At 34.1% G+C, this 13400-nt stretch overlaps 1 protein-coding gene across 1 annotated transcript in view; it reads right to left on the reverse strand.

Moving 5' to 3' along the window:
- Window positions 1-719: 719 nt before the first annotated feature.
- MetRS-m (Methionyl-tRNA synthetase, mitochondrial) overlaps window positions 720-13400 on the reverse strand; it is a 57222-nt gene continuing 44541 nt past the window's right edge. The window contains exons 4-5 of the mRNA XM_065515148.1: window positions 7026-7220; window positions 720-1662 (exon numbers count right to left, since the gene is read on the reverse strand). Coding sequence (XP_065371220.1) covers window positions 1133-1662; window positions 7026-7220 — 725 coding nt within the window. The 3' untranslated portion in view covers window positions 720-1132. The remainder of the gene's footprint in view (window positions 1663-7025; window positions 7221-13400) is intronic.

A 13400-nucleotide genomic window follows, 5' to 3' on the forward strand; every position in this document is an offset into this window, starting at 1 on the left:
CGAAAAATTTATTTTCGGTCACACCTACTTTTGGGTGGGCGGGGCTATTAAGTTTCATAATATTTGGAACATTAAAGCCCAAAAAACCAAAAAAAAATTTCGTTATTTGACTCAGAATCAAAAAGTCTAATAAAGGTGAAATTTTGGACGTGATAGGAAATGTTGCTAAACCCGACTTAAGTGATGTTGTTTTAATTTTTTTTTAGTGTGAATTTATTTTTTTAACAAATATATTTCATTAATTTTAACTTACAAATACTGCTTTCAACGAAAGAAATTTAATTTGAATTCCTGTATGTAGACTTTATTGGGCTACTGTACCTTTCTTGTGAGCTTTGAGCAATAGACTTGATACAATTTAATTGTGTGATTTATACTCCTTAAGTATTTAAGACATTTATGAAGACTCAAATCATATACCGGGAACACATTTGTACAAGGACCTGGTGCTACCTAATTGGATTGAAAATGATCTTAAAAATCGTGACCTACGTTTTGTGCACAAAGATTTCCATCGTTAAATTTATTCCAAAAGTTGTCCTGGCCAATTGTTACACCCTAAAATGGTCATTAAAGCTATATTTTTGTGCGTTGCAAACATAATATCCTTATACAGATGTGATGATGAATAAAATCCGTTTCTTATTTAATAATTCCCTTAAATGAAAACTAAATAAGATGGTTTGTTGTTACAATCAAAATAAATAAATAAAACAATGTTGTGTAAAATACAATTAAATTTTATTAGAGTTACGTGCACTAAACAGCATCACGCACTTTATTGTATATTTTTATTTCTATTTTATTGTTTGGATTCTTTACATTAACAAATATAAACAAATGCTATTCTTTAGTAACGAGAAGGTAAAGTAAAATATCGGAAAAGAAATCAAATTAAATTAAATAAAATAGAGTTAAATAAATAAAACAAACTATGGGTTATTACGTGCCAGTTAAGAGTAAGTAATTGCAAAGAACATGTAACCAATGGAGGCCAACATCCAGTCAAGTCAAGCATCAGATTGTTACTATTTAGCACGCAACTGTCATTCATGGTCATCAGAAGCAGGAACACAACAGCAACAGTAAAATAAATTCATTACAGACCTATTCTTTTGGTGGCAAAACACTACTATTGAGCAATTTGCTTGTTCTCTGAACCTTTCTTCACTTTTGATTTTTTTGCTTGGCTGTTTTTCTTCGATGGTTTCTGCTGCTGATCATCGTCATCTTCTGGCGGATTGATACGTTTAAAGAGCACAGCATCGCCACGTGATAGACAACCTTCAATGGGTGGCTCTATAACATTGTTGGCCACCAGACCAAAATGGTCCTTAAGATTTCTCCACAAACGCTGATTCCAAGGCACACCCAACTTATCCAACAGTCGGGTGGAGAGATGCGGCAACAGAGGCTGCAACACAATGCCGCACAGACGTAAAGTATCCATTGTCATGGCCATAATGGTTTCAAGCCTTAAGGCATTCTCATCACACTGAGGCAGTGGTATTTTAATTCTGTTCTCATTCTCGGTGATAGTTTTCAATTTCAATTCCCAAGGACGTGAGGTTTCAAAGAAACTATTAGCTGCATGTAATGTTGACATAACGCAATCCGCAACCTTATAAAAATTCCTATCATTATAATGCTGAGTGCACTTGTCTGCATGCAGCAAGTCACCACAGAGCAGAGTCGAGATGTAGAGTGAAGAATCGTTCACGTCCACCACCATTATTAGATTGTGGCCACAATGTTGTTAGATAAACGTTGGTGTGGTCGTTGTGGGTGCCGGCAGGAGGGTCACACATAAAAGAATATACAAAAAGAAAGGCAAATTGTTTTAGTTAGTTAATAGATTAGAAAACAGTTTTATTTTCCCATCACCCTAGCCCCAGTGCGAGTGATTTGTGTGCGATGTTATGCAAAGGAATTTCCTTAATTATTATTAAGTTTTACAAGCAGCAGTGAGAAAACTTAAATCTAAGGAGATTGTATTATTTTGCAAATGAAAAGTGGAATACAAAAAGTAGAAGCTCGAGAATGATTATAAAATATTGCAAATGCCTTGAGAGCTTCAACTCTACAGCTCCTAAAGCAGAGTTGTGATACATAAAAGCGGGTTGTGATTACCATGATAATGATGTATAATGGCAAAGGGATAGATGGATGGATGGATGGTAAGTGATGTTTGTAGATGAGGAAAAAATATTTGTTTGTTTGGTTAGTTGCATGCAACAACAGACTAATGTTAATAATAAAACAATAATGAATGCTGCTGTAGCGGTGATAGTTGCAAGTGGTTTATGCAATTATGGCAAAGAGGATATTTATTGTTGCTTAAGCTGCTTAAGTGCAGCAGTGGCAATTGTTAGTGGAGTACTAGTAGCTGTACAGTAGTTAAATATTATAAATTGTTTTATTACATAAAGTTTTATTTTGTTTTTATTTAATCTTATTACGGGCTAATGTATAAATACTATAAAACAGATTTATTTCTACCCAACGATTATATGCACAACACCAAAGCATACTTATGTTAAATGTTTTAAACTTTTTTTTAATGTTAATAATACACAATAATATACAAAGCATATTTTCAAGCAAAAGGAAAAATGTTTAAATAAAATTGCACAAAAATAATATGGAATTTAGTGGAGGATAATATTTATTTGTAGTATTAAAACATTAATAATCTCTATCTAAAAATATTAGGCAAGCTGTCGCCTTTACAAAGGTCTTGGCTAAATACCCTGCACAGTGGACAGAATTAATTTTTTTTTAAAATATAAAAATCTTCGAAATCGGATGGGATTCAAAAAAATGACAAGTGTTTAAAAATTTTACATGTCGAAGGTACCCTACTTTGAGCCCCCATAGCACCGCTCCTGGAACATATGTAAGGTCCATTTTAATAAAATAAACTCGAATACATCTTGTTTATGCCCACGTTAAATTTTATCTCGATCGGACTTGCCGTTTAGAAGTGTCAGATTTATTCCCAAAAATTTTTATTCTGCCCCACTGTGCGCTGAGAATACACTAAACGTAAATGTACACTGAAAGGGGTCATGCCAGTTAGACCAATGAATAATATAACAAGTCTCCTAGACTACTGCTCTCAAAAACACTTCTACTCAAGATACTTTCGATTCTAGATCACGGATAGTATTGGACTTGCAGAGGACATCGCCGCAGAAACTGAAAGTATTATAGAGGACCCTAAGGGGTGCGAAGTTGTAGAAGGTGGTGTCTACATATTGGTAGTCGGTATCAGGATGTTTTTCAGGTCCCCGAAGAAATGTAGTAGTCTTCAGGGTGAATTGTCGGCTATTAAAAGGCCAACAAAATGGATGTGGTATCGAATAAGGAAATCCGAATCTTCACCGACTATAATAAGGCCCTTGACTGTTTATAGCATTGGTAGGCAAAAAGAGGCATTTAATTTGTGTGCTCTTTTGGGTAAAAAATAAAATATCCACAACAACATCAAGAAACTGAATGAATTGTGTGTATTTTTACGCTCTTTTGTTCACATTCGGGTTGTTTGACGAAAATCATCGTAACCTGAACAATATGAACGCCTACCATGGGTTTATAGTACTTCACCGTAAGTCCAGAAATGACAAATACATAAACTATATGGCAAAACATACAACAATCACGTTAATAAAAACTACGCATCGATAATGCTCCAAATGAAGAGGCACAAACTAGAAGGGTAAACAAAACGACTTGCTCCTTTGCAATATAAAATATCGGTCAAAAACATATTGGATAAAATTCGCGTTATAACTTTTTTTTCAGTTCCAAAGATTGTAAAGATTTTAGAAACATCAAATGGATTCTAATTTGTTTATCGCTTGTTTTTTACATGCTAATTTTTTAACTACAAATTGATCATTCTGTGTCATGGTTGGAACTTTTCTTATTATATATTTTTTGTTGTAGCCAACACGATTATCAAGCTTACTACGATTACCAAGAGGGAGAAGTTCGACCATATCGACACACGTTTATGAGCAGACGGAATGACAGACATTAATCTGGGCTAGTTCTGTCGACAACTCTATTCAGGTGTGTCCATTAACTCTTTCATTATCTCCCTTTATATTATATTTTAACATAAAAACTTATTATTTTCCTCCTTCTACTTTCCATCTTCTTACAGGAACAGATCCGAGTCTAGTTAATTAAGCATTTAATAACTCTCAATTCACTGATAAAAATACATTTGGCATGAGAGTGTGTTTTGTCTCCTGCTTCGAGATAAAACACTTCTTCCTATATCCTTCTACTTTCCTTATTATTCAAAGAAACAGAAAATGATCAATTGTCAGATCAAATCAGAGACTAGATAACTAAGGTGTAAACAATTCTAAGTTCAACCATAAAATGTGTGTGTTTGGTGACCGACAGTAACTGAAGACTGGAGAGTGCCAATGAAAGAGATCATCTGTATCCATTTCTTCTTTGCCATTATAGGGAAGTCATGCGACTAATCGTATCAAGAGTTCAGTTGTCGATTATCACTGCTATTAAGTTCCGAAAATTATATCTTGAGATTAACCTCAAGTCTCCTCGTATTAATATAGAACCGGATTTTTCCGGTTCGATGCAATTTAGGTTTTTTCCATCTTTTATTGGAACTCGAGAGCCTCGAGTATGCAGATGATATATGCCTCCTGTCACACAGCTATAAGGATATGGCATCAAAACTTAAATGCATCGAAACCGAGGCCATACAAGCTGGACTAAAAAAAACATAAACAAGAGTAAGGTAATGCGCTGCAATACAGTAAACACCAACAAGTTCCGTATAGGCAACACTGAACTAGAAGAAGTCTCGTCATTTTGTTACCTAGGCATCTTAACAAACACAGGTGGCTCCAGCAAAGATGTAGCGGAAAGTATGGAAATCTTCTACCATATCCAAGAACACCAAGATCGTTATATTTAACTCTTGTGTCAAGTCTTTGCTCCTCTATGCATGCGGGACGTGGAATACGACAGAACACGACGTAAACTCCCTACAAGTGTTTGTTAATAGATGTCTCCGAAGAATATTAAAAGTTTTCTGGCCTAACACCATATGTAACACGGAACTCTGGAGACAAACACATCAGCGGCCAGTCCATATTGATAACTTGAACCGCAAATGGCGCTGGATTGGTCACACGCTGCGCAGGCCTTCAGATGACACAGCTAAAATTGCCATTGACTGGAACCCACAGGGTAGGACACGAAGAGTAGGCAGACCGTTACACATATGGCGTAGGCAACTGAACATCGAAGTCAGCCGTAGTGATCAAAGCTGGAGAGAAGAAAAACAACTACCATCGAACCGAATCGAATGGAATAGATTCGTTGTGGCCCTTTGTTCCCAATAGGAACCACAGGACATTATATATTGGAATAGTATTCCCTCATGCAGAGGGCTGGAACTACATTCAATATCCAGGTACCCAGATGAGATTGACCGATTCATATTTCCTCATGAGATATTTCCTCAGCATACGACGACAATTTTCAATGTGATATACACATTCTGTAGGGACCTAACGGCCTCCTAACGGTCACTAGATATTCCTGCATTATATCACATGATACTGGCGACACTATATTCCATACATCACTCCATCCTTATGCATTCCTCTATGTGTACGTAATTGGTACATTCCGATATGTCCAATGTCATTGTCACAAAATCTGGACCGAAGTTAGGACATTGTCTTGTCCATACGGATATACAGACTGAATCATTATTTTTAGCTTGTCTTCTTTCTATTTCTCTTTAATTGTATGTATGTCAAGCCAGAGACATAACTCATGTTCCATATTAGAAAGTCAGCTAGATCTGATTCCTTAAGTTCACTTAATTTAGGAAGAATTTCCCTTGAAACGCATGAAACTCTATCACTCAGTATCTCTTGGTACAACATTCCTTCTCCTTCAATTAAAGACATTGGAAATTAGTCTCCAATAATTCTCATATAGACAAAATTCTTGTCTGCCATCTATATCGAATCCTTCCTCAAACGAATACTTCCTATATCGAATCCTTCCTCTTGTAATTAAACTACATGTCACAATTTTAACCATAATTCAATGAAATTGAATTTCTCATTAACATTGGTATCGTTGGATAAAATTTAATATTAAAAAGTGTTAATAAAAACTAAGAAGTTAAAAATAAATCCCAGATTCCCAGACTAAATTTATGCACGAAATTTAAAGTTTAAATTTTAGCTCTATTCAAATATCATATATAAAATTCAATGTTAAAAACGTCAACACCAAGTGATAAAATATAGATAAAAAGCTGTTAAAAACTACCCAGCAGTTCTGAATGACTTTCCTAAGATGTAGCATGTAGAGATGTATAGCTACTAATAGGGAAAAGTTTCCCGGGAATTCCAGTAAATATTTTTTTGGAAATTCCCGGGAAATTGTTATCAGGAAATTTCGGGAATTTCTTTATAAGTTTTCTTCTTAAAAGGACAATATGTTTAATAAACTTTAACACACTAAACTTCAGATTAAAAAGGGACACTAAGTGACAATGTGGGTAAAATAACTACTTTCTAAAGAACTGGATAAACTAAGTTTAAATTGACTACACTCTACATTACTTAGAGACAATAAAGTGACAATTGACTGCACGCTAGATTACCAGTGATGCATAAAGTAACCAAATAAGTTTTCTTTGTATTACAAAGAGTGCATACGTGTCAAATAATTCAAAATATTGTAAATTGGTGTCCCTTACATTGACTGCTTGTAATACTGCTGGTTAGTAAAAAGGACAATTACAAACAAACATACAAAAAAGTAAACAAAAATAAATAAATTATGAATACATATAGAAAGATTTAAAGGCATAAAAGGACTAAAATATATAAAAAATATAAAAGAAAATACTGACGACAATTTATACAGACTGTTAGTGGCCGGAAAAATAAATAAACACTGATTCATACACTCAAACACTTACACAAATACTATAATAGAATAAAAGAAACACTTACCATCCAGTTGTTCTAACGAATCCCACAAATGACGAGCTGTATCCGTTTTTAGTATATCGCGCAATTGTGCTGTATGGACACGAGGATAAATTTGTCGGGGATTCAGAGATTTAGCACAGACACGTGATAGAAGATTACCCAGAGTATCAGCAAGTTCAGCATTTAATATACGCATCGCCTTAATGCTGCTATAATCTGTAAAAAAAAACAGAGGAAAAATATTAAAAAATATGAAAAAAACAATGCAAAACGTAAATAGAATTAGAAGAAGTGGAGGAGGAGGAGGAAAAGACGATGAAAATGTATGGAAGATTAAAGTGTGCTCTTGGGAAAATGTGCCAACTATGCAATTGTATACTTAGATTGATTGTACAAAAGAATAATTTAATATTAAAATATGATATTTGTTTGTATGTTTTCGGTAAGACTGGCTAGCGATTCAAAATGGTTAACAGCTAGCCGTAAAGTTAATTTGGATTACGGTATTTCGGCGGTAACAGTATTTTCAATTATTTCCCTAGCGATAATTGCAGTTATCTAGGTAATAACATTTTAAAGGTACCGGTAGTGAGCTGAAAAAGTATTTTAAGCTTCTTTAAAAAAAGGTAAATTATTTAACAATATTCAAAGCTATAAAATCCGCCTGATCGTATGTTGTACGATCAGCCGGTCCCAAGCCCAGATAAAGGAGGAGGGGTGGGTACGTCAGTGAACAATGAATGGTCAACGGGCGTCTCAGGAATTAGAAGGATGACTGCAACGAATATAATTCCCTCAGAAAAACTGAATCCAAAATAAAAGGGTAACCTCAAATAGGTTAATAACCCACACAAGTAAAAAAGGACTTATTACACCACAAGCCAGTGGAAGTCTTGTCGAATTTCGGATCGCATCATCGTACCTCGATTTAGTTCTCGATTCCGCAAGATCTCGATAGCACAATGTTATGCTCCTACAAAACTGGACTCGACTCAGCGAAGGACGACTTCCCTTCCAGACGGAGACATTAAAATTGTCATTGGCGATTTCAATGCGAAAGTTGGTGTAGACCTAGAGGCGATAATGGGCCCAAATAGCTTAACGGAACAATAACGGAGATCGACTTGTAGATTTCTGTGCCCGACACTGTTTGTATATCGGTGGCACCCTATCATAATCATAGTATATTTTATGATATGACCCATTCGTTGCAATAAAAAACAGTTCCAGACCATAATATTGCCAGTCAAACTTGACTGTCTGGACCCCAAGTAATCAAAGACATAAGTACTTGGAGTTCAGTTTCCTTTCATTTGGCCGTCTTTCAAATGTTCTCCCTGCCTCCTAAATTGTATTTTGATTCATCCGAAAAGAGAACTGGATTCCATTTCTATATTATTACTTCATATTATTGAAATATTTGTATATTTTTTGATACACAGTAGTTTTATTAAATAAAAATTAATATTTAGTTAGCCATTTCTCTATTAGAAAAAAACATTCGTTTGCCCAAAATCCTAACCAAATTTTTCTCTGTCCCTGGGCACTTTAACACATTTGTTGTTTATATTTTTCACATTTATTGCCATTTTTCAATTTAGAATTTGAAAATTTAGCAACATGCATAATAAATTAAATTCGCAATACATTTTTACCTATTTTCTTGCCTTTTTTTTGCGCAAAAATTTGTGATGACTCATTTTTCAATTAAAATTTGTAGCTTTTAACCTGGCACACACTTGCTGTGTGGGCTTTTGGCTGAAAAAGGCAAAGCAACAACAAATATCCGCACGTAATATGCTTTTAACCAATTTCAGCATTTTAGCTAAATCAGCAAAGTTAATAATTTCAATCAAAGTGGCCAAGAAGAGAAATGTTGCCATCAACAAAACAACCTTTAAGCCTTGGCAACAAATAATATAAACAAATTAACAACTTTAAATAGAAGTAAGCATTTTAGGGTGTTGCAAATTGCCATCAGTGAGAGAAATGAATTTATTTACAAAATTGGCAAATTAAAGACTCCCACTTAATTCTGTCATTGACATATTTAAACAAAAAGTTAAAGCTAAAAGGATTTCACAGTGACAAATTGTCAAATAAACTTAATTTATATACCCATCACAAAATCGCCAAAGGTAGAAAATTTTGTTCAAAAAAAATTGCTAAACAATTGCTTTCAACACTAGTCAAAGTATAAAACAAATTTTGCAACAATTGAAAAAAAATAAAGCTTAAAAACACAAAAATCATTTATGCTCGAAAAACCAGCAACAACAAAAACACACTTTAAACATAGAAACAACAGAAGAAGAAAAAACTATAGAAAACAAGAGGCCTAAAGTTTTAAATCAAAAATATTCAAACAATAAAACTCCCAGAAAGGTAGGAAAAAAAACGAAAATGATTTTTACACACCAACACCTTTTTGTTGTGGTCCAAATGCTGCACAAAGAAATACGGGTGTTATTTTGAAATAAATAAGTTTTTTCCGTTTTTGTTCTATTTTCCCAACAAAGAACAATAGAATTGAGAAACAAACTCACCTCATGGAAAAAAACCAAATACAGCATGATGATGTACACAGAAAAAAGTTTCAACATAAATAGTATGATTTTATTTCATTGATTTCAATTCATAACATTTATAAATAATTTCTTAAATATTAAGATTTTTCATATTTTATGTTTTCAAATTAAATCTAGAAGGCTTGAAAAATGTAATTTCATTTTCATTTATATTTTTTTGTTTTTGAAAAATGTTTGAAATTTTCCTTGGAAAATATTTTATTTATTTTTATGATTTTCAGCCACAAAATGAGCAAATATGCGCGAAATTGATTAATTTTTTTTAATGGGATGATATGCTTAATGTTTATGGATATTTTATTATGTTCAATGATATTTTTAAGTTTCAGATATTGTTGATTCATCTTAAAATATTGGCCAATATATGGCTACTAAACAAATATTTCGATTAATAATATTTATTACAAAATTCATTCCAATTATGAATTTCTTTTTTCTGTGTATAAACAAAGGAACAATTTCATGTTTTAATGTTGTAAATGAAATATTTAAAATGAAAAAAATACAAAATTTTATAAAAGAAAAAAATTATAGGAATAAACATTTTAGTTCTAGTTCTAGTTTAGTTCTAGTTCAGTTCTTGTTCAGTTCTTGTTCAGTTCTAGTTCAGTTCTAGTTCAGTTCTAGTTCAGTTCAGTTCTAGTTCAGTTCTAGTTCAGTTCTAGTTCAGTTCTAGTTCAGTTCTAGTTCAGTTCTAGTTCAGTTCTAGTTCAGTTCTAGTTCAGTTCTAGTTCAGTTCTAGTTCAGTTCTAGTTCAGTTCTAGTTCAGTTCTAGTTCAGTTCTAGTTCAGTTCTAGTTCAGTTCTAGTTCAGTTCTAGTTCAGTTCTAGTTCAGTTCTAGTTCAGTTCTAGTTCAGTTCTAGTTCAGTTCTAGTTCAGTTCTAGTTCAGTTCTAGTTCAGTTCTAGTTCAGTTCTAGTTCAGTTCTAGTTCAGTTCTAGTTCAGTTCTAGTTCAGTTCTAGTTCAGTTCTAGTTCAGTTCTAGTTCAGTTCTAGTTCAGTTCTAGTTCAGTTCTAGTTCAGTTCTAGTTCAGTTCTAGTTCAGTTCTAGTTCAGTTCTAGTTCTAGTTCAGTTCTAGTTCTAGTTCAGTTCTAGTTCAGTTCTAGTTCAGTTCTAGTTCAGTTCTAGTTCAGTTCTAGTTCAGTTCTAGTTCAGTTCTAGTTCAGTTCTAGTTCAGTTCTAGTTCAGTTCTAGTTCAGTTCTAGTTCAGTTCTAGTTCAGTTCTAGTTCAGTTCTAGTTCAGTTCTAGTTCAGTTCTAGTTCAGTTCTAGTTCAGTTCTAGTTCAGTTCTAGTTCAGTTCTAGTTCAGTTCTAGTTCAGTTCTAGTTCAGTTCTAGTTCAGTTCTAGTTCAGTTCTAGTTCAGTTCTAGTTCAGTTCTAGTTCAGTTCTAGTTCAGTTCTAGTTCAGTTCTAGTTCAGTTCTAGTTCAGTTCTAGTTCAGTTCTAGTTCAGTTCTAGTTCAGTTCTAGTTCAGTTCTAGTTCAGTTCTAGTTCAGTTCTAGTTCAGTTCTAGTTCAGTTCTAGTTCAGTTCTAGTTCAGTTCTAGTTCAGTTCTAGTTCAGTTCTAGTTCAGTTCTAGTTCAGTTCTAGTTCAGTTCTAGTTCAGTTCTAGTTCAGTTCTAGTTCAGTTCTAGTTCAGTTCTAGTTCAGTTCTAGTTCAGTTCTAGTTCAGTTCTAGTTCAGTTCTAGTTCAGTTCTAGTTCAGTTCTAGTTCAGTTCTAGTTCAGTTCTAGTTCAGTTCTAGTTCAGTTCTAGTTCAGTTCTAGTTCAGTTCTAGTTCAGTTCTAGTTCAGTTCTAGTTCAGTTCTAGTTCAGTTCTAGTTCAGTTCTAGTTCAGTTCTAGTTCAGTTCTAGTTCAGTTCTAGTTCAGTTCTAGTTCAGTTCTAGTTCAGTTCTAGTTCAGTTCTAGTTCTAGTTCAGTTCTAGTTCAGTTCTAGTTCAGTTCTAGTTCAGTTCTAGTTCAGTTCTAGTTCAGTTCTAGTTCAGTTCTAGTTCAGTTCTAGTTCAGTTCTAGTTCAGTTCTAGTTCAGTTCTAGTTCAGTTCTAGTTCAGTTCTAGTTCAGTTCTAGTTCAGTTCTAGTTCAGTTCTAGTTCAGTTCTAGTTCAGTTCTAGTTCAGTTCTAGTTCAGTTCTAGTTCAGTTCTAGTTCAGTTCTAGTTCAGTTCTAGTTCAGTTCTAGTTCAGTTCTAGTTCAGTTCTAGTTCAGTTCTAGTTCAGTTCTAGTTCAGTTCTAGTTCAGTTCTAGTTCAGTTCTAGTTCAGTTCTAGTTCAGTTCTAGTTCAGTTCTAGTTCAGTTCTAGTTCAGTTCTAGTTCAGTTCTAGTTCAGTTCTAGTTCAGTTCTAGTTCAGTTCTAGTTCAGTTCTAGTTCAGTTCTAGTTCAGTTCTAGTTCAGTTCTAGTTCAGTTCTAGTTCAGTTCTAGTTCAGTTCTAGTTCAGTTCTAGTTCAGTTCTAGTTCAGTTCTAGTTCAGTTCTAGTTCAGTTCTAGTTCAGTTCTAGTTCAGTTCTAGTTCAGTTCTAGTTCAGTTCTAGTTCAGTTCTAGTTCAGTTCTAGTTCAGTTCTAGTTCAGTTCTAGTTCAGTTCTAGTTCAGTTCTAGTTCAGTTCTAGTTCAGTTCTAGTTCAGTTCTAGTTCAGTTCTAGTTCAGTTCTAGTTCAGTTCTAGTTCAGTTCTAGTTCAGTTCTAGTTCAGTTCTAGTTCAGTTCTAGTTCAGTTCTAGTTCAGTTCTAGTTCAGTTCTAGTTCAGTTCTAGTTCAGTTCTAGTTCAGTTCTAGTTCAGTTCTAGTTCAGTTCTAGTTCAGTTCTAGTTCAGTTCTAGTTCAGTTCTAGTTCAGTTCTAGTTCAGTTCTAGTTCAGTTCTAGTTCAGTTCTAGTTCAGTTCTAGTTCAGTTCTAGTTCAGTTCTAGTTCAGTTCTAGTTCAGTTCTAGTTCAGTTCTAGTTCAGTTCTAGTTCAGTTCTAGTTCAGTTCTAGTTCAGTTCTAGTTCAGTTCTAGTTCAGTTCTAGTTCAGTTCTAGTTCAGTTCTAGTTCAGTTCTAGTTCAGTTCTAGTTCAGTTCTAGTTCAGTTCTAGTTCAGTTCTAGTTCAGTTCTAGTTCAGTTCTAGTTCAGTTCTAGTTCAGTTCTAGTTCAGTTCTAGTTCAGTTCTAGTTCAGTTCTAGTTCAGTTCTAGTTCAGTTCTAGTTCAGTTCTAGTTCAGTTCTAGTTCAGTTCTAGTTCAGTTCTAGTTCAGTTCTAGTTCAGTTCTAGTTCAGTTCTAGTTCAGTTCTAGTTCAGTTCTAGTTCAGTTCTAGTTCAGTTCTAGTTCAGTTCTAGTTCAGTTCTAGTTCAGTTCTAGTTCAGTTCTAGTTCAGTTCTAGTTCAGTTCTAGTTCAGTTCTAGTTCAGTTCTAGTTCAGTTCTAGTTCAGTTCTAGTTCAGTTCTAGTTCAGTTCTAGTTCAGTTCTAGTTCAGTTCTAGTTCAGTTCTAGTTCAGTTCTAGTTCAGTTCTAGTTCAGTTCTAGTTCAGTTCTAGTTCAGTTCTAGTTCAGTTCTAGTTCAGTTCTAGTTCAGTTCTAGTTCAGTTCTAGTTCAGTTCTAGTTCAGTTCTAGTTCAGTTCTAGTTCAGTTCTAGTTCAGTTCTAGTTCAGTTCTAGTTCAGTTCTAGTTCAGTTCTAGTTCAGTTCTAGTTCAGTTCTAGTTCAGTTCTAGTTCAGTTCTAGTTCAGTTCTAGTTCAGTTCTAGTTCAGTTCTAGTTCAGTTCTAGTTCAGTTCTAGTTCAGTTCTAGTTCAGTTCTAGTTCAGTTCTAGTTCAGTTCTAGTTCAGTTCTAGT

The sequence above is a fragment of the Calliphora vicina genome, chromosome 1 (genome assembly GCF_958450345.1).
Source record: "Calliphora vicina chromosome 1, idCalVici1.1, whole genome shotgun sequence".
NCBI classification, from domain to species: domain Eukaryota; kingdom Metazoa; phylum Arthropoda; class Insecta; order Diptera; family Calliphoridae; genus Calliphora; species Calliphora vicina.